The 18,368-nt window shown below is 44.5% G+C and overlaps 3 protein-coding genes across 3 annotated transcripts; 1 reads left to right on the top strand and 2 right to left on the bottom strand.

Annotated features, from left to right (window-relative positions):
- Positions 1-374: 374 nt before the first annotated feature.
- On the bottom strand, positions 375-5,100 carry LOC119331638 (PRKR-interacting protein 1-like). Its single transcript, XM_037604798.1, has 3 exons — positions 4,834-5,100; positions 2,538-2,849; positions 375-955 (listed from the first exon to the last, which is right to left on the bottom strand). Exons 2-3 carry the CDS (start codon positions 2,817-2,819, stop codon positions 647-649), a joined length of 591 nt encoding a protein of 196 aa, XP_037460695.1. The 5' UTR covers positions 2,820-2,849; positions 4,834-5,100; the 3' UTR covers positions 375-646.
- Positions 5,101-10,564: 5,464 nt separating this feature from the next.
- On the top strand, positions 10,565-13,893 carry LOC119330646 (DNA repair protein RAD51 homolog 4-like). Its single transcript, XM_037603764.1, has 9 exons — positions 10,565-10,922; positions 11,027-11,142; positions 11,308-11,389; positions 11,530-11,664; positions 11,853-11,966; positions 12,051-12,141; positions 12,554-12,624; positions 13,085-13,231; positions 13,437-13,893. The coding sequence occupies exons 1-9, from the start codon at positions 10,920-10,922 to the stop codon at positions 13,476-13,478; spliced, it is 801 nt and encodes a 266-aa protein (XP_037459661.1). The 5' UTR covers positions 10,565-10,919; the 3' UTR covers positions 13,479-13,893.
- Positions 13,894-15,331: 1,438 nt separating this feature from the next.
- LOC119332283 (G-type lectin S-receptor-like serine/threonine-protein kinase At2g19130) lies at positions 15,332-17,921 on the bottom strand. The gene has a single exon (XM_037605463.1). The coding sequence runs from the start codon at positions 17,829-17,831 to the stop codon at positions 15,381-15,383; it is 2,451 nt and encodes an 816-aa protein (XP_037461360.1). The 5' UTR covers positions 17,832-17,921; the 3' UTR covers positions 15,332-15,380.
- Positions 17,922-18,368: the final 447 nt, after the last annotated feature.

Genomic DNA, 18,368 nt, shown 5'->3' with positions numbered 1-18,368 from the left:
ACTGAATTAAGCACAGAGGCAGTAGAATGCAGCATTGCAGTGAATAAATTGAGTTGCAACTGAAGAGTGAACAAATTCAGCATTGCAGTAGAACGCTGTGAGAGCCTGACTTAATAGGAACGGTAGACTACTCATATTAATAAGGAATTCCTTCTTTTTTGGAAGCTCATTCGAAAAGAACCTCAAAGTTAAGCCTGCTGGCTTGCACTAATTCTAAGATGGGTACAACAAGGACTAAATTGTAAAATTACCAAAATTGTTAACTGTATAGTTAATTATGTTTAGTATTTTGAAGAAAAAAGTGGAGTGCAGGTTGTGTTCAAGGATTAAATTGCAAAATTGCCACCGCAACAAGCTTTTCCGGAAGAAGGGAGTAATTGATAACAAGAAGCCAATGCCCCATCCCCATGTACCGTCCAATAGAATGCCCACTGGCATCCGATTGTTCATCTTACAGCAGACAAGCGTTTCCAGAAAACTAACAGAGTGCCCAATGCCCCAATCTAGCATGTTTCCGAGTCTATATTACTACATGCGATGTGTTAGTTCATGCCCACAGCCAAACCATGGAGTGACTGACAGTCTTCCACACCATCCAGAATCTCTACAGGTGAAAAACAATATCCAGGAATGACTGACATCAACTTCATGTGCACTGCTTAAACTTGTCGTCACCCTCGTAATCCGAACCCTCGTCATCGTCTGAGGACTCCTCCACCCGGTTAGGTACTCTGCTATTGGGTTCTTCCTCGCCACCACCGTTTGGTTTGGCCCGCTTTTCTTTCTTACGCTGCTGCTTTTTTTGGCGTTTCAGGCGCTTCTTGGCTGTACGCTCCTCGGCTGCTCTTAGTCTCTCCTCCCTCTGCAGATTGAACTCAGCCACCTGTTTCCTCTTTTCGTAATCACGCTCCATCCTCGTTATTCGGTCCTGCTCCCTTCTCCTCATTTGCCGATACTGTCAAAACAAGAGTGCTTACAGTTAAACCATCAGATCACTAATTACCAATGAATGCATTTCCATTCAAGTTCTCAAAACTATTCATGTCATGAAACTTGAGAAATCTGGAGCTAGATTTGTACAGAAAAAAGATCAGTAAATAAGATGGTTGAGAACACATCAAGAAAACAAATTCTCTAGCTCTGTGAATGCTGGAACAGGAGGAATCAAATACATATATCATGATTTTCAGCTGCTGCGATGTTACCCGAAACAAGGATGTGAGATAAGAATTCTGGTGAACAAACATGACGAACAAAATATGTCTTAGAGTTTATTATTATCACGAGTCTCAAAGAGAACAGAATTTGAATGAACTTGTGTACAGTCTCAGAAGATAATCTCCACTACTATAGTGACAACCGTTATCTGACAGTGATTGTATGCATCAATCTGAACCCACACACAAGCCAATAGCAGTTTTAAAGTTAAACTAGAATTGTACCTACAAGTCAACAGAAGCACTTCATTTTATAATAATAACTCAAATGAAGAGTTGTGAGTAGCAAAACACCAAATCTTCTCCTGGTAAGCTGGTAGCAATTCTGGCCTCTGTTCTATTTCAGCACTCATAAGCCACTGGAACTTCTGATTATCATGCGCTAATGCCTATGATCGCACCTAAGCCACAAATACAAAGATCTTTTATCTGACCCCTTCTCTTATATCACATCATAACTTAATAGATATTCACCTTTTATCAAACTGTGGTCATTCGTCAGCCTTATAACTCCCATTGATTAAGTGATGCAGCAAAACATATTAATTTTATTTTTCATATTCAGTGATGTTACCTTAAAATCCACACCAACTTGTATTCTAGATATTCAAGAATCGAGCAAATTTGAAACATATTGTGATTTTGGTAGTCAACTGCATAACAACAGACACAAAATTTAGTCAAGTGCTTTCAATACTGTCAGTACTCTTAAGAACATCAACAAGTAAAAGGTCTTGTGTACATGCATTTTTGCACGCAAGGACCATGCCTTTTCTTATATAGACACCAAAGAACTACTCCCTCCGTTCCTAAATATAAGCTTTTTTAGATATTCCAATACAAACAACATACGGAGCAAAATGAGTGAATCTACACTCTAAAATGGTCTATATACATCCGTATGTAGTCCATATTGAAATTTCTAAAAGGTCTTATATTTAGAAACGGAGGGAGTATTTAGAATCAATAATTCATGTTCAAATGAACCATAGACTCGAAATTTCCTTTAAGACAAAATTCAATAAAATGGTAACTTCACCATAACATTGCAACCATTGAGAATCAATCATTCATGTTCAGATGAACAATAGACCCAAAATTTCCTTTTTAGACAAAATTAAATAAAATGGCAACTGCACCAAAACATTACAACCATCTACTCAAGTGCTAATTGACAAATAAATCTCATCATAGCCATAATGTAGAGTTATATGTGAGTCCCATCTGCATAATAAGGAAAAGATAAAAAAATTGGTTCAATTTGACACTCATTTTAGCTGAATTCTCCACTTGTGAGAGGGTGGGAGAGAGAAAGAGTACCTGGTGGAAGTCGCCAGAGCCAGAACCAGCGGAGGACCCAGAGGTGTTGCTGACACGGACGGGGACATTCTCCATGATGCGCCTTAGCTTCACCTCTAGGTCCTCCTCATCCTCCCGTAGCTTGACCCCTCCCGAGCTCTTTCCTCCACCCTCCAGCAGCACCAGCTGCTTTCCACTGTCACCAACAGAAGCCTTCGCCACTAGTTCACCACCAGAAACCCTTGCCAGTGGTGCCATTGGGACTAGCTGCTGCATATTGCTATCCTTACCAGGAACTGACATTGTTGATACTAGCTATAACTGTGGATTTGCCTACATAGAACATAATAGTAAAGCATGAGCTAAGGATAAGAATTTTCGCTTCTAAGTTTATGTTGGACATGTTTACAATACATTTTCTTTTATATATGCATTTGAAATTCCTTGTTGTCTTGGGGGCTACAGAAAATAACAAGTGCCATAATGGACGTGGAAATAGCAAGTATAGACTGATGACTAGGAGGGAGGAATGTACTGAACATGACAAATCTGAGTATCAAATGAATGTACACTAACAACTTATATGTTTCCATCCTTCAACCTCGTGAAGAATGGAACTTTGTGTAAATTTTTCTGGCTAGTACAGCCAGCAAATTTACAATAAGACGTGGACCATGACCAACGCAGATGAAGCAAATACAAATTTCTATCATCTGGCAAAGATGCATCATCTGCGTTGGATATGGTCCATCTGTATTGATTGCTGCACTTCCGTGATGATTGATGAACTATATTGCCAATGAAGGGCAATTAGTGCACAGAAGAATGTATACATGAACAAAGAAAGAATGTATATAATAGCAGTCTTTCCTTTTGCAATCAACAATCAAGTCAGTAGAGAAATAATGACAAAATATACATCAGAGAAACAGAACTTGGTGACAGGTACCAAGTCGATCTATCCAAGCATCAGTGGAAAAATATATTGCCAAGAGGAAGGTGGTGTTTTTAACATGAAGAAGCATATCTGTCATCTCACACAAGGAAAAAGATGTATTTGTCATCTCACACAAAGAAAAGGATATATGTCTACATTCAAACACAAAGAGCCATATTTTGACTGATTCTACAACTGAAACTAAGGGCACTTCAATCCTATCTTTTCCGTTGTTGATAAACGGAAGAAAGCATAATATAGGGAGAGCCTTTTCCAGTGTATCTTTCTTAGCAGTGATAAATGCAAGAAGAAGTTTTTTCTTTTCTGCAGTGAGCCATTGACAAAGACAAGATCATTTCCTGAACCAAATGACAAAAGATTTCAGAAATGCATAACCTATAATATGACATAGGGACAAATAGCTGGGCGTTGAAACACCTAATAACCAGTTGTAGAAAATTGGCTGGTACTTTAAACAAAAAAGATTTCAGATCTTCAGTTGTATGGGCACAAACACAACCGCACAAGCATATGTAGATTGTAGAATACTGATGGTTGCATGCGTCAGGTAGTTTAAATTAAACTGCTACATACATTAATTTAGCACAAACTCAAGTGTCTCTGGTTTAAGCTAGCTTGGCATGTTACCACAATCTAGTGCAAGCTCAAGTGTCCCTCTGCTTTAAGCTAGCTTAACATGTGACTGCGTCGGCAGCGCTATAGGTAGCTGCAGAATTATTTGGTTATGAATCATGACCAACAAAATCATCAGGATGTTTGTCATTGCTACAAAAAGAACTGAAACTGTTTTTCTTGTGCTGTTTCTCAAAAAAAGATACAGCCTCGCCTCCATAAGTTTGTGTAACTTCAATTTCATCATGGAATATTTTTCTAGCATTGCTTAACCATCCCCTCAATAAATTTATTGTTACTACGTGGGAGGGATTATATGCTTGTTTACCACTACTATGACATTTTTTTATATAATCTTCATTCTCCTGCTGATTTTTTTTTTACAAGTGTAGATGCCAAAACATTGCAACCCTGTAGTTCAAGCTCAGAGTCAAAACAATTGATAAGTAAACCTACACAATTGTTTACCACTACTAAGACATGGATCTGATAGCTATCTCCCCCCTTGGCCCTCATGCCTTAGTTGAATTCAGAGAGAAGAGAGAGCTCAGATCCTAGAACAGGGATTTGACAGCCATATGAGGTAATTTGCATTAACATATATGACTAATCTTGGCACCAGACCAAGAACCCTAGAAATTATCCAAGAACCAGACCAAGAATCCTACAAATTAATGAACCAAAGAGAATAGAAATTAAGAGGGCAAGCGGGGGGAATGAAGAAGAGGGGGAGCAGCGGGGACTGACCAGTCCAGCGTCGGGGGAGAAGCACGCCGGCGACGGGGTCGTTGCGGTCGCCACTCCTTGTCACCGCCGAGCTCAGGCCGCTGTTGTTGGATGCTGTGCCGCCGGTTGGACAGTGGGAGGGGGAATGGGAGGAGGGGGGACGCCACTACCGCCTCCTCCGGTTGCGCCGTCCCTCTCCCCGCCGGCGCCGGTGTCGTCGCCGCCGCGTCCACCTTTTTCGTGAGAGGGAGGAGGGTCGGCCCGAGAGGGAGACCGGAGTAACGTTTGTCTTTGCTCCGGGAAGAATCCACGAGGTGGAAGAAACCTGGCTAAATGGCCCGGCCCACAGGCACGAATTTCTGGCCCGACACAACACCTGGATAAAAAGGCCGGGTCGAAGGCCGGCCCGCCATGGAGAAATCAAACTGCAGTCAGCTCCTTTTAATTGTATTTTTAAATTCGAGAGTCGTAGAGTAAATTTAGAAGCTCATAGTCTAGCCAGGCATTCTCTTACTCTTGGTCTGGGACACAACGTTTGGTTTGGTCAATCCCACAACCAAAGATGTATCCCACCTTCTGTGGACTTTGATAAATAAAGCTTGGTTTTCCCCTAAAAAAAGTAGCTTTGTACTCTTTTTTCTTATCGGGTTCATCTTCAAGGGGAGTTTAACTAAAATGTTTTTACAAAAGAGCTATGTTTATCCATATGACACTTTGTCTCTTTTACATTTTCTGTATTTTTTCTTATTTGTTATATTGGTGTATTTCTTATTTTTTATTTTTTTTCTACATTTTCTTAATTTTTGGATTTCCTGAATTCTTAAAAGGTAGAAGAGACAGAATGTCAAAATGGAGCTGAAGGCCGAAAATGAATGAAGGCCGACCCAAAGGCATGCCAGGCCGTGCCGGCCTTTTTTGGTCACATGCCAGGCTGATACCGGAGCCAAGGCCTTCGGCCGGCACGACACAACTATTTTATAAAGAAAGAAATAAGTATATATACAAATCTCCCCAAAATCCAATCTTCGGGATACATACCCCCTGGACTCAAAACCAGGACAAATCACACCCTCAAATTACTAAAACCGGGTTAATAGCATGCTTTAGTGGGTTCAATCAAATCTTAAGCGGCTTTTGTCTCCCCTAATGCCGATTAGATGCTTACAGGGCAAAAAACAAACTTTGAGTGGGTCCCATTAGCCAGTTGTCCCCTTGCTTCTCCTCTGTCCTCTGTTCCCCTTTGTCTCTCATGCAGAGAAAATCCCCACCTCGCCCCTCCTCAAGCCTTTCACCAGCGCCCCGCCCCGCCTCGCCTCTCGCCCCGCCCCGCCTTGCCAGTCGCCGGCGCCCCGCCCCGCCTCGCCTCTCGCCTTTCACCGTCAACCAAGCAATGGTGTCTTCAAGGATCTCCTCCACAAGTCGGGTGTCGACCAGCGGAAGCAAGGGCACGCAGGCGCCATCGTAGTCGCCGGTTCCGTACCGACATGGCCCAATAGAGTAAGAGCCGCCGCAGTTTTGCCGCTGTGACATGAAAGCCCCGAGATGGATCTCATGGAGCCCGAAGAACCTAGGGAGACTACAACTGCGGCAAAGTGCTGGTATTTTTTCTTGCACTTGTTATGCTATTAGCCTCCAGTCTGTAGGAGCAAGTATGCACTGAAAAATCTTTGTCCCGGTTTTGTGGTTGTACTACTAAAAAATTGAGGTAAATACACCAGAGGTCTTAGAACTTGCACACGGCGATCACTTTGGTGCACAAAGTTGCAAAATACATGTTTGTGGTCACGAAACTGCGAGACCGTTCAAATACAGACACTCTCCCCGTACGTGAGTGTATCCGTCAACCCAGCATGGCACGGGCCCGCTGTCAATGACACATAGACGTGTTATTGCACAAAACCCCTTTTTCTTTTTCTTTTTTGTGCAAAAATAGTTCACTGCTGATGGGACCTACCTATCAGGAGGAGCGATAATTTATCTAAAAATGTACGACGACCAGGTCTCATAATTAAAAAAGTTCTTTATCGTTACACCTATTCGTTTTATTTTAGAAAGCCGTGGATCATAAAAAGTTGTTCATGTATCATTTTCAAATAATATTTATTAATAATAAAAATGTTTGTATATTTATAGTACTAATACTTTTCAAAATTAAATTCATAAAGTATTTTAATTATACAAACATTTCTATAATTATACGCACATTTTGTATAGTTCAATGTTTGTATAGTTTACAATATTCATAATTTAAAATCTAATCTGTTGGTATGAATATTTAATTATGTCTAATATTTAAATTATAATTTTGTTGAATATAAGTCATGAGTAAAAAATATGCACAGGATAATATTTAAATTATATCAACTAAATATTTATTTATTATAAAAGAATGTTTAAACTTTATAAAAGATTATTTGTGCAATTCAAAATATGTAAATGCGTTAAAAAAAACTACATGACATTTATAAAAAAATTTAAACACTGTAAACAAATATTTGTGTAAATGAAAAAATGTACATTGCATTTAAAATATTGTTGACACATTTCAAAATAAATATATATATATTCGTGTAGTTTACACAATGTACAATAATGTTCGCATAGTTCAAAAAACTGTTCATGTTGTTTTTTGAATGCATGAAAATATTTTGAATTACACAAACATTTTTTAAAAATGTCACGTACTTGCATAGAACAAGAGTGATAAAAACATTTGTCCCCAAACTACATCACATGTCGCAGTTGCCTGGTTGTTAGCTTATTAGCGAGTGAATCGTCATGTCTCAGGTTCGAACCAGCCGGTTGCACATTGTATGGTTATTAGATACTTCCTTTGTCCCATAATATAAGAACGTTTTTAACATTACACCCTTTTTATATTATGGGAGGGAGGAAGTAGATTTCTTATATTAGATACTCCCTTCTTATATTATAAGACGGAGGGAGTAGATTTCTTCATTAATTTTTTTCGATCCGCGATGATAGGATATATAAGGTACTCGTGCTAATCAAACATTAGGTACTCTTGACGTGGTGGTTGTCTAAGCGAGCCACACAGCAGTACATCATGGGACCGAAACCCACCGCCCCACTATTCTTTTTTTATCTGAGATGAGGGGCATCCTATGTGTGTAAATAAAAAAAGAACTGAAGGCTTTTCTACAAATCTATCATACAAGAACATTTATAGTGGCTGACAATGGACCCGTGCCACGCCGGCTTTGACGGATACGCATGCGTATGGTGATAGTGACTGTATTTAAACGGCCTCACAAGTTAGTGACCACAAACACGTATTTTGCAACTTTATGCACCAAAGTGATCGCCGTGCGCAAGTTCTAAGACCTGTGGTGTATTTACCTCTAAAAAATTAGTATGCAGGGGCAAGTAGCCTCGAGTCTGTAGGAGCAAGTATTTTTTTGGACATTAGTATGCACTGAAAGATTAGTAGGCAAGCTACAGTTTCATGTGAGGAGGCTGACTGTGGAATGGGCAGAATTTTGCACACCCCATTCCCCTCACCCAAAACCACACCTCTGCGGTGCACACGATCGTGCACCAGCGCTCGCGATTCTACCGACGAACAACACCAGAAACAGAGCAGAGGAGCAGCGGAGATGGAGGCGCACGCACCTGGACACATTGTTTTGTTCGGAGACAGGCAAGTAGCATACGATGGCGGACGGCGATGGCGACCGAGCCCTAGCGAATGGAAGAGCATTTCTGGAGGCGAGGGGAAAAGGAAAGAAAGAAGAGAGAAGCAACTGGCTAATGGGACCCACTCAAAGTTTTTTTGCCTTGACAAAACCGCTCAAGATTTGATTGAAACCACTAAAGGATGCTATTAACCTGGTTTTAGTAATTTGAAGATGTGATTTGTCCTGGTTTTGAGTTAAGGGGGTATGTACTCCAAAGATTGGATTTTGGGGTGATTTGTACACTTCTTTCTTTTATAAAAAGGCCGACATGGGTTGTGTTGCATCAGGATTTTATTATACTAGCAAAAGAGCCCGTGCGTTGCAATGGTAGAGAAACATAACACACGCTCTTAACTCAACAACCATCACTTAAGACCACAATAGGTCCATCTTCTTTATTTTTGGAGGCATCATATTTGTGTTGCCGCTTATCCTCCTTCTAACCCTCGCCGGCGATGGCCTCGGTGTTCACACTAAACAACAAAAAACGTGTGTTGAATATGGTTAATCCTAAGGCGTCTCTCTCTCTCTCTCGCTTTTTCTCACTCTCGCGATGAGAAATCTGTTATTTTCCCCTGCGACATTTTTCAGAGGTATGCATGTGTGTAGTTATCGATATTTTTTCCCCTATATGGTTATAGTGGGGTGTTTATTTGCAATCCGGATCGCCGCCGGTATAAAAAAAACAGATCTTGCGTTATAAATTATAAGTTTGCTTCCATAACAATATTTTAAAAATATTTAATAGGTAAAATTAACATCATATTTAGATTTCACACATTTTTCTAATAAAATTTCATATATAATATGTTAAAATCGAAGTTACGGTTTAAAAGATACAGATAATTTAGAAAATCATTTGTTTGCCTCAAATATATTCCAAAATAATATTTGAAAATATTTAATAGGTAAAAATAATCTCATATTCATATTCTACATATTTTTATAATCAAATTTCATATATAACATGTTCAAATCGGAGTTACGGTTTAAAAGATATGGATGATTTTAAAAAGCATTTTCTTGACTTAAATATGATACGCGGATTAATTACGTAAAACATTATTTTTTTCGAAAAATGTAAAATAATGGTTCGGGTGTGACTTAAATCCGTCGGCGGTTGATTTCAAGAAAAGACAGAGACTTTTGTGTAAAATACGAAAATAACAATTTGTTTAACTTAAAACAGGACCGTGGGTTAAATTCTCTAAAATAGAGGGACTTTTCTGAAAAATATCATGACGGACGAAAAAAACCCAATTTGCTTTATCTCTACTACTTAAAAAGGATGCAAGGTTCCCATTTCACCTCTCTTTTGTCCTACCTTGCTTATATACCACCAACTCTTTCCTTCTCTTCTTTGATTTTTTCCTCCCATCCCTAATTTTTCTTCCATCCATTGTCCCTAAAATAAAATCAATTGCCTCATATTTTATTAACTTGCTAAAATAAAAACATATTTTATTTGGTAAGTCATTAAATTCTTACTCCCTCTGTAAACTAATATAAAAGTGTTTAGAACACTAAAATAGTGATCTAAACGCTCTTATATTAGTTTACGGAGGGAGTACCAAATAAGTGCTTAACAATAAAATGACAAGTAAATCATGATGATTGCATACAAAAAAACTTGCTGAGATTTTAGCGCATCAATATAATAATAGACGTGCAGTCACAAGCTAACTACTAGAATGTTTGTACTTCCCGTTACAACGCACGGGGAATTGTCTAGTTATTAGGTAAAGATTTGCGTGTCCACACGCATCCGCCAGCATGGTCAGGTTTTTATTTTGGCAAAAGCATGGCCAGGTTTGGGTTGAAGGCGTGGATTGGATACCCATGAGTATCATAGGGTTTGTCGAAACCTATCAACATAATGGTTTGGAAGATATCAAGGCGAGTAGTCCAATGATAAAAACGGCCCGGGTTCCAGCCCAACTAGAACAGCCCACTAAGGCACGCACTGGGAGGCCCACTAAGCCGACAGAGGCAGGCGCTCCATGTTTCGATCCCATTCCGTCCCGTCCCCGTGCGTCCCCTGCCCCGCCCCCGCCGGCCGCCGCCTCTGCCGCGCCCCGCCGCCATTGGACCGAAGGCCCGCCGCCCTCCTCCCGCTCCCCTCACGTCACCCCCGCCTCCAAGCTACGACGCGCGATCCGCGCCCCATTCCGTACTGCTGCCCCGCCACTGCCTGTTCCCCTCTCTGCCTCCCCCGCCTGCGACGGCGCGGCACGCCGGCAGTGCTCCCCGGCACCCTCTGGCCCCCGTCGGCTAGTGGTTGCCGCCTGCACCTCAGAACCCGAGCTCCGACGCCGAGAGAGACACAAGGAGGAGGAGTAGGAGGAGGAGTCGTTGGCCTGCTGCACTGCTTGCCTACTGCTCCGCTTTGGACAGGAAGGGAGAGCCCCAATGGTAATTTCCATCTCTAAACAGATAACTGATGCATTGAACATTTCAAATCTTCAGCCAAGATCGACTTGTGATACAACTGTGTTTATGCCCGTGAGATGATACAGGACATGAATGAAGAGCAACCTCATGCTGAAGATCGGTGCATACTATGGTCGGATGGGATGCAGCTGCTCAAAGACGCGGCAGAAGGAAAACATTTCCTCCCTACCGGACTTGAAGGGTACTCCTATCTCGAATGTAATCATTTGGTTCCCTGTCAATTGATGCCTCGTGTCATGAACCTGCCGATCTCTGTCGAGAGAACCTCCCCATCATCATGCAGAAAATTACACTGTCTTAGCAAGTAGTAGAATATATTGTAATTTGTCATGTCCTGAATTCGCAGCATCGATACGCTTCTTGGAGGTGGGCTGTGCAAAGGCCAGTTGACAGAAATAACCGGCCAGTCATCTTCTGGTAAAACACAGGTGAAAACACGATTGATCTTTCTCAACTCCAAGATGGCTAATGTGCTTACCTGTGAACATTGCGCCGTCGAAAAACTGCAGAGTTACTCATAATGCAGAAGCTGTTATTTACTCTATGTACTTATGCACATCAACTGCAGGTCTGTCTATATTCTGCTGCACATGTTGCAGCCAGGCATATGGGTCTTGTTCTCTACTTGGATACTAGTAATTCATTCTCCCCTAGCCGAATTGCTCACATTCTTGATGAACTACCCATCTCTTTGATCAAAGAGGTTAGTAATAAACCAGGGATCTATGTTCCTGCCCTGCTCCTACCTATTGTCTTCACTCTTCAGGGGATTATCATATCTTTTTGACATTCTTGTGGTATAACTAGAATGGCATTTGCTTTGGCAATCATTAGATTACCCTAAAACTTTTTGACCATGTGATTTCTAAGCACCCGATTTCCAACATGCAGCCAAAGGATGTGAGGCTTAAGAGGGTCATGAGCAGTATCATTTGTGAGTCTGTATTTGATATATTTGCTTTGTTTGAAGTACTAGATCGACTTGAAGTCTCATTGAATGGAAAGGTTAGTATGAAGGGATATAGGATTGTCTTCAATCTCCCTTTTTATTATCCTAAACTCTTTTCTCACATGTCACAAGCTTAATAGGTAACTAATGGCAGTAACAGGATATGCCTGCTTATCATTGACTCGGTATCATCTCTACTTGCTCCCATTATCGGCGGGAAGAATTCACAAGGTTCTTGCATAGCCTTGTCTGATTGATTATTCTTTTTGTACGTTATATGATGCAGTTTAGCACTTTAGTAGTTATACTAGAACTAACTCACGCCTTAAGGGTCAATGTCCCAAGAGAGACATAACATATACAATTTCTTGAGTTGCGAAATGTAGAAAATTGGTGTAGTGATCAGATTGTGCAAGATAGATTGTTTACAATCAGTAACTTAAACAACACAGCCCAACTGATTCACAAATATGCAGCCTGACATTGATAATAGTGCACTGTGTCTTTGTCAATAATTTGAGTTCCTAAAAACATTATTTGATGACATGATTGCTTGCTGAGAGGGCATCATTACTTCTTTGAAGTGTAGCCTGAACTAAAATAAATGATGTTCTTTTCTGTGAACCTGTATTAAACTCAACAGGGCGGTCGATGATGATATCAGTGGCGATGATTCTTAAGAAGTTGGCACATAAGCACAATCTATCTGTTCTGGTAATTCTGCTTGCTCGAACTTGATTGGCACTCATTCATTTGGATTGGTAGTCATTCATCTTTATGCTGTGCATTTGGAGAAGTTTGATCCCATCTGTCAATTTGTTCCTGTTTACTTTATCAGAGGGTAGTTTGTGGGTGAACTGCTGAGTAGGGTGTATTTGTCATGTACATATCCAGTTTTATATTAAGCTGTAGTCCCTGAATTTGCCTGTCTGTCAGGTTTCATGTCCCCAGTGAGAGCCATACTCGTTAGAGAGAACAGTAAAAAATCCTGTAATTGTATCTTATCAAAGAAGAAAGCCTTGCACTTCTAATTTTCTCAGTCGACTTCCTGCAAGCATTCACGGATTATTAGGCTTAGATGTTAGAATTTTTAAATTTTGGTCAGATGTGAAACAAATACAATGCAGTTACCATATCTATCGATCAACCAACCATCCATTTTGTGTTACTCTAGGTAACGAATCATATGGTCGCCGGGAATGGAGCTCCAAAACCTGCCCTTGGTGAGAGCTGGAAAGCTGTTCCACATATTCGCCTGATGATCTCTCGTGATCGTGGGAGCAATATCTGCACCGCGACGGCACTGAAGCACACGCTACTGGTATTTTGATTGAAAATTTGGTTATACTTGTGGAATTCGTGGCCACACAGCATTGCTTCCCTGCATCTTCAAATTTCTTGGTTGCTAATTGTTGTCATCTCCTTCCATTGCATTCTATTGGACGGGTGGAAACTGCTTCAATGCAGAACTTTGTGCTGGCTGCCTTGGGGTTTTGTTTGGTTCCTGACAGTCTGCTTTGTTGCAGGCTTGTGGTCGCCATATGAAATTTCAGTTCCTACCTAGCTGAATTCGCCGAGCATGCATGGTGTTTGAGGAGAACATACCAGGCGTATCTGGAGAAATGTGTGGCTGCACACGGCGACAATTGGGCATGACTATCGACAGCTTCACTGGCGTCAAGATTCAGACTTGGCATGTATCACAGGCGCGTCAGACGTACTCCCTCCATTTACAAATATAAGATGTTTTGGATATCTTAGTATGAACCACATGCAGATTGAAATGAGTGAATAAAAGCACTAGAAAATGTCTATATAAATTCGATTCAGAAAAATGTTGGAACATCCGATACATCTGATTTAAATTAGAACGTCTTATACCGCCTCCCTCCCACAATATAAGATATTTTTTCAAGCTAACATAGCTTGAAAAATGATTTTACATTATGAGACGGAGGGAGTAGTTGTGAATCGGAGGGAGTATTATTTAAGGACGGCAATCTTTTTAGACGTGTGGACAGAGACTTATTTGATGCATGTGACCTCCTGGGTCCTGGCACAAGGTACTAGTATAACATAACTTTTTTTTCTACCAGCTATGAATGAGATGAGCTCACGCTGGCTGTTGTGCTTGTACAGTCACAAACTGACCATGGTTAGACTGTTAGGTAATCTTGAGTTAGTAAAAGAGTTTGTGTCATGCTATTGGTGTCCTATCCTAGAAATAAAGAAAATTAAGAGTAACGTATCATCGGCTATCAATCTTTCGTGCCGCATACGTTCGGGATAGAATGTGATTGATCCAAAGGGTGAGTTTCAACATAGATATGTCAATCAAACAGATTACAGATGTATCTGCAAACGGAGCGACTATTATTTTGGGACGTACTAGGGAGTAGTGTTCAAGTTTGATCTGCTTTCCCTCATCACCAAATCGTCTCGAAAAGTCTTGCTATCGTGTGTGAAAAGTCTTGCTACCGGACGTTGCGCTCTACGGTATGTAGCTCTAGTCAGAACAAAGGTTGTTTGAGGAGACCGGCGGTCGCCGTGTCCACAACGGCTGCTCTCCGTGTATCCATCGATGTTTGTCAAACAAAAGTTGTTTGAGGACGACATTCGCCGAGCATTCTTGCTTGGCACCTTCGTCTACTAGTCAAAAGTTGCTGATAAAAATTTCTTTGTTTTTTTTGCGGCGAAGTTGCCGATAAAAGTTAACGCGCAGACAAAATGTATATCTACCTGCCACAAAAGTTCAAGTCAAAATAAAAAACACCGCTTGAGAGATTAAAATGATTTTTTTTTCAAAAATATCCAATCTGTTATAAAAATTCAACGAGAGTACAAAGCATCTCAAACATAATAAAAGTTATAAATTGGGCTGTGGGTACTGGCTGCTTTCTACCTTCTATGCGAACGCCAACAACTACCAATAACAGCAGCAAAATGGTGGAGTTTAAATGTTTTCTTTTTGTAATTTGTATGATTTCTACTTGGAAGTCACTGTATAACTTATTTGCTGTGGTGCTGTGCCCAACTGATTTTTGAATTTTTTACAGTCCCTAAATCTCTGAAACGTCCAGGTTTAGTGCATTTGTTACTCGGTCTTGTTTTTTAATGAAACTATTTTGATTTCCGTCTCTTCTTTCGTTTCGTGACATAAGTACACACGCACATTCATTATTCCGTTGTTTCTTTGTCAAACAAACATACGTAAACGTGTGTCATGTTGTTACTGGATGAAAATTCTGACTGAAATCCAATTTATTTCTAGCCGACTGTAATGTAACAGGAAATGACACTCCCCGAAAGAAAGACCCGCCACACCAAACTACTCCCTCTGTAAACTAATATAAGAGCATTTAGATCACTACTTTAGTGATCTAAACGCTCTTATATTAGTTTACGGAGGGAGTACTTAATCATGTCGTCCTTGGCACAGGAAACGCTTTCGCGTCGTTGTGGCTCGTGAATTACATGACGAGGCGCTGCAGTGCCCGCGGCACCGGCGGCACGTGGACGTGGATGGCGCCCTCCAGCGCTTGCACCACCTGCGCCATGGTTGGGCGATGCGCCTCCTCGTCTTGGATGCACCAGCACGCCACCCTGCACGCCCGCTCTAGCTCCTCCGGCATCACCTCGCCGTGCAGCCGCGGGTCAGCCACGGCGCCCACCTGTCCTTCCACAACCTTTTGCGCGGCCCACACTGGGAAGAAGGTCAAGGACTCCCTCGCCCCAGTCCCTAACGTCGCCTCCAGCTCGCCGTACCTCTCGGAGTTACGTCGTCCCGAGATGAGCTCGAAGAGCACCATGCCATAGCTGTACACGTCCGCCTTGACGCTGATTGGCTGCCCGGAGATCCACTCTGGGGCGAGGTACCCCATGGTGCCTCGCATCGTCGTCAGCGCGCGGCTGAAATCCCTGCCCACCAGCTTCGCCATTCCGAAGTCGGCGATCCTCGGGGACATGTCCTCGTCTAGCAGGATGTTCTCCGGCTTGATGTCGCAGTGTATGATGCGCTCACGGCAGCCGTCGTGCAGGTAGGTCAGCCCCCTCGCCACCCCGAGCATGACACAGTACCGGTCGCGCCAGCTCGGGCATGCACCGCCGCCGAAAAAGGAGCCGGTGAGGGAGCCTCTAGGCATGTACTCGTACACGAGCATCTTCTCGTCGCCCGACGAGCAGAACCCGAGGAGCCGGACGAGGTTCACGTGCTGGATGAGCCCCAGCGTGCTCACCTCCGCCCGGAACTGCTTGTCGCCCTGTCGCGCAAGACTCTCCAGCTTCTTCACCGCCACTTGGACTTGGGTCGTGCTGCCTCCCTTGTGCTGCTTCAGAACCCCGCGGTACACCGAGCCGAAGCCTCCGCCGCCCAACCGCTCCGAGAAGTTGTTGGTGGCGGCACGGAGGTCGGCGTAGCTGTACACGGCCAAGGAGGATCCATTCTTGTTCTCCATGTACACAGCCGGTCTTCTCCAGGCAAGAAGAACCCTCCAGGCCAGTACGACCGACGCGCCCAATGCTGCTACGCCGGCCAGCGTGATGCCAAAGACAAGCCATGGTTTTCTCCCTCCTTTCTTCCCGTGTCCGCTATGGAGATCCTGCAATGCTCTTTGTGAAAGCCGGAGATAAAAGTCTGACCCGGGGCCGCTGGAGTCCGGGAAGAGCTGCTCAAGGTTGCGGATGTCTCCGTGCCAGACGGAGCAACCCCCGGCCCCGGCGGAGAAGGCGTAGGCCTGGCACGAACAGTTGTTTTGGCAAGCCGACTCACACTCCGCTTTGCTCTGGGCGGCGGTCATGGCGAGCGGCTCGTCCGGGAGCTTCACGTCCGGCAGTGCCAGGAACCCGTCCGTCGTCGACCCGTTGTGCGCGCACGCGAGCGGCGAGCTCCGGCGGCACCCGCCGCTCCAGTCACTGAGCGCCCAGTCCCTCTCCGACGACGGAGCGAACCCGGGCGGGCACCGGCACGGCAGCTGGCTCCTCTGGTTGCAGACGCCGAACGCGCCGCAGAGCGCGTACGCGTCGCACTGCGCGGTGGGCGCCGCCCAGAACAGCTGCCAGCTCCGGCTCGCCGGCACCCAGACGAACTGCTTCTTCTGCCCGTTGAGGTCGAGCACCAGGCGCGTGACGGTGGCGTCGTCGGCGAGCACGGTGGTGGTGCCCCGGAACGCCGGCGTGTCGACGAAGGTCGTGTTGTAGAGGTTGGTGCCCCTTCCGGTCGCCGCCCCGACGTCGCCCTTCCAGCGGCCCCCCGTCCAGACGCCGCCCCGCCAGTACATGCGGGAGCGGTTCCACAGCATGAAGAACTCAGCGGTGCCGTTGGGGTCCAGCGTGTCGTAGAACATTCCCGGCGCAGGGTCCTGGGCGTTCCGCCATGAGGTCAGCGCCTGGTACTCGCCGGTGAGCTTGTTCTCCCCGAGCCGCGCCCCCGGCAGGTACGTGTCCGTGGGGTGGTCGAAGCTCTGCCACAGCACGTTGGAGGAGTTGGCGCCGTCGACAAGGACCAGGTTGCCGTTGTCGCGGATCTCCGCCGTGTTGTTCGTGCCTGGCGACAAGGAAGACGAGAGGTTCGAAGACCACACCACGACCGGCGAGGCGGAGGCGCCGGTGGGACCGACGAGCTCGAGGTTGCCGTCGTCGGCGGACACCCGGAGCTCGGCGGAGGCAAGGCCGGACAGAGGGCTCGCGCGGTTGCCGACCCAGACGACGGTGTGGCCGGGGATGTCCTTGTACCAGATCCCGAGGTAGAACCTGCCGTCGGAGCTGCCGGCCGGGCTGAAGAGGCCGAGCTCGAACCTGCCCTGTGCGGAGACCAGCGTGTCGTTGCCCCGCAGCGGACGCCCCGCCGAGAGCGTCGCCGCCGCACCCACTGCCGGGGCGAAGCACAAGGCAAGGGCCATGAAAGTGGCAGCGATGAGTGGCATGGTGATGGTGGAGCGCTTCCGTTTGCAGGGGCGCAGCCGAATTTACAGGTGAATGGCGGAGAGCGACACATGCGTGATGACCCCGGCAGGCAGGCGCATTTTTCTGGTCAAGTTGTGCTGCTCGTGCATCCCCTCCGTCAAGACAGGACACGAGAATGGTTCCAGATAGAAAGTTTGAGAGCGAGAAATGGGGACAAGAGGCACGGGAGCGAGCCGTCGCGGCCACGAACGACATACCGGAGGCAGCAGCAACTCACGCGCCGTAGTCGTCCAGCGTGCCGGCGAAGTTCTCATGCACTATCAAGAACGCGCGCGTCAGGATCTTCCGGGAGGCAGAAGCCCACGACCAGCCCTCTTGTTGTTTTGCCTTAGCGATTTTTTAGCCGCATGCAAATATGGTAACACCTGCATGAGCCCATAAGTTTTTGTGGGCTAGCCTTCCGTGATTAGTGGATCAAGATTGACGTGGAGCTGTGTCCTATTCGTGCTCGTAGTGGACGCAGATGACGCGTCAATTTCATTAGTCGTGGGATGAGA

The sequence above is a fragment of the Triticum dicoccoides genome, chromosome 7A (genome assembly GCF_002162155.2).
Source record: "Triticum dicoccoides isolate Atlit2015 ecotype Zavitan chromosome 7A, WEW_v2.0, whole genome shotgun sequence".
NCBI classification, from domain to species: Eukaryota; Viridiplantae; Streptophyta; class Magnoliopsida; order Poales; family Poaceae; genus Triticum; species Triticum dicoccoides.
This window is presented reverse-complemented; position numbering and strand designations above follow the sequence as displayed.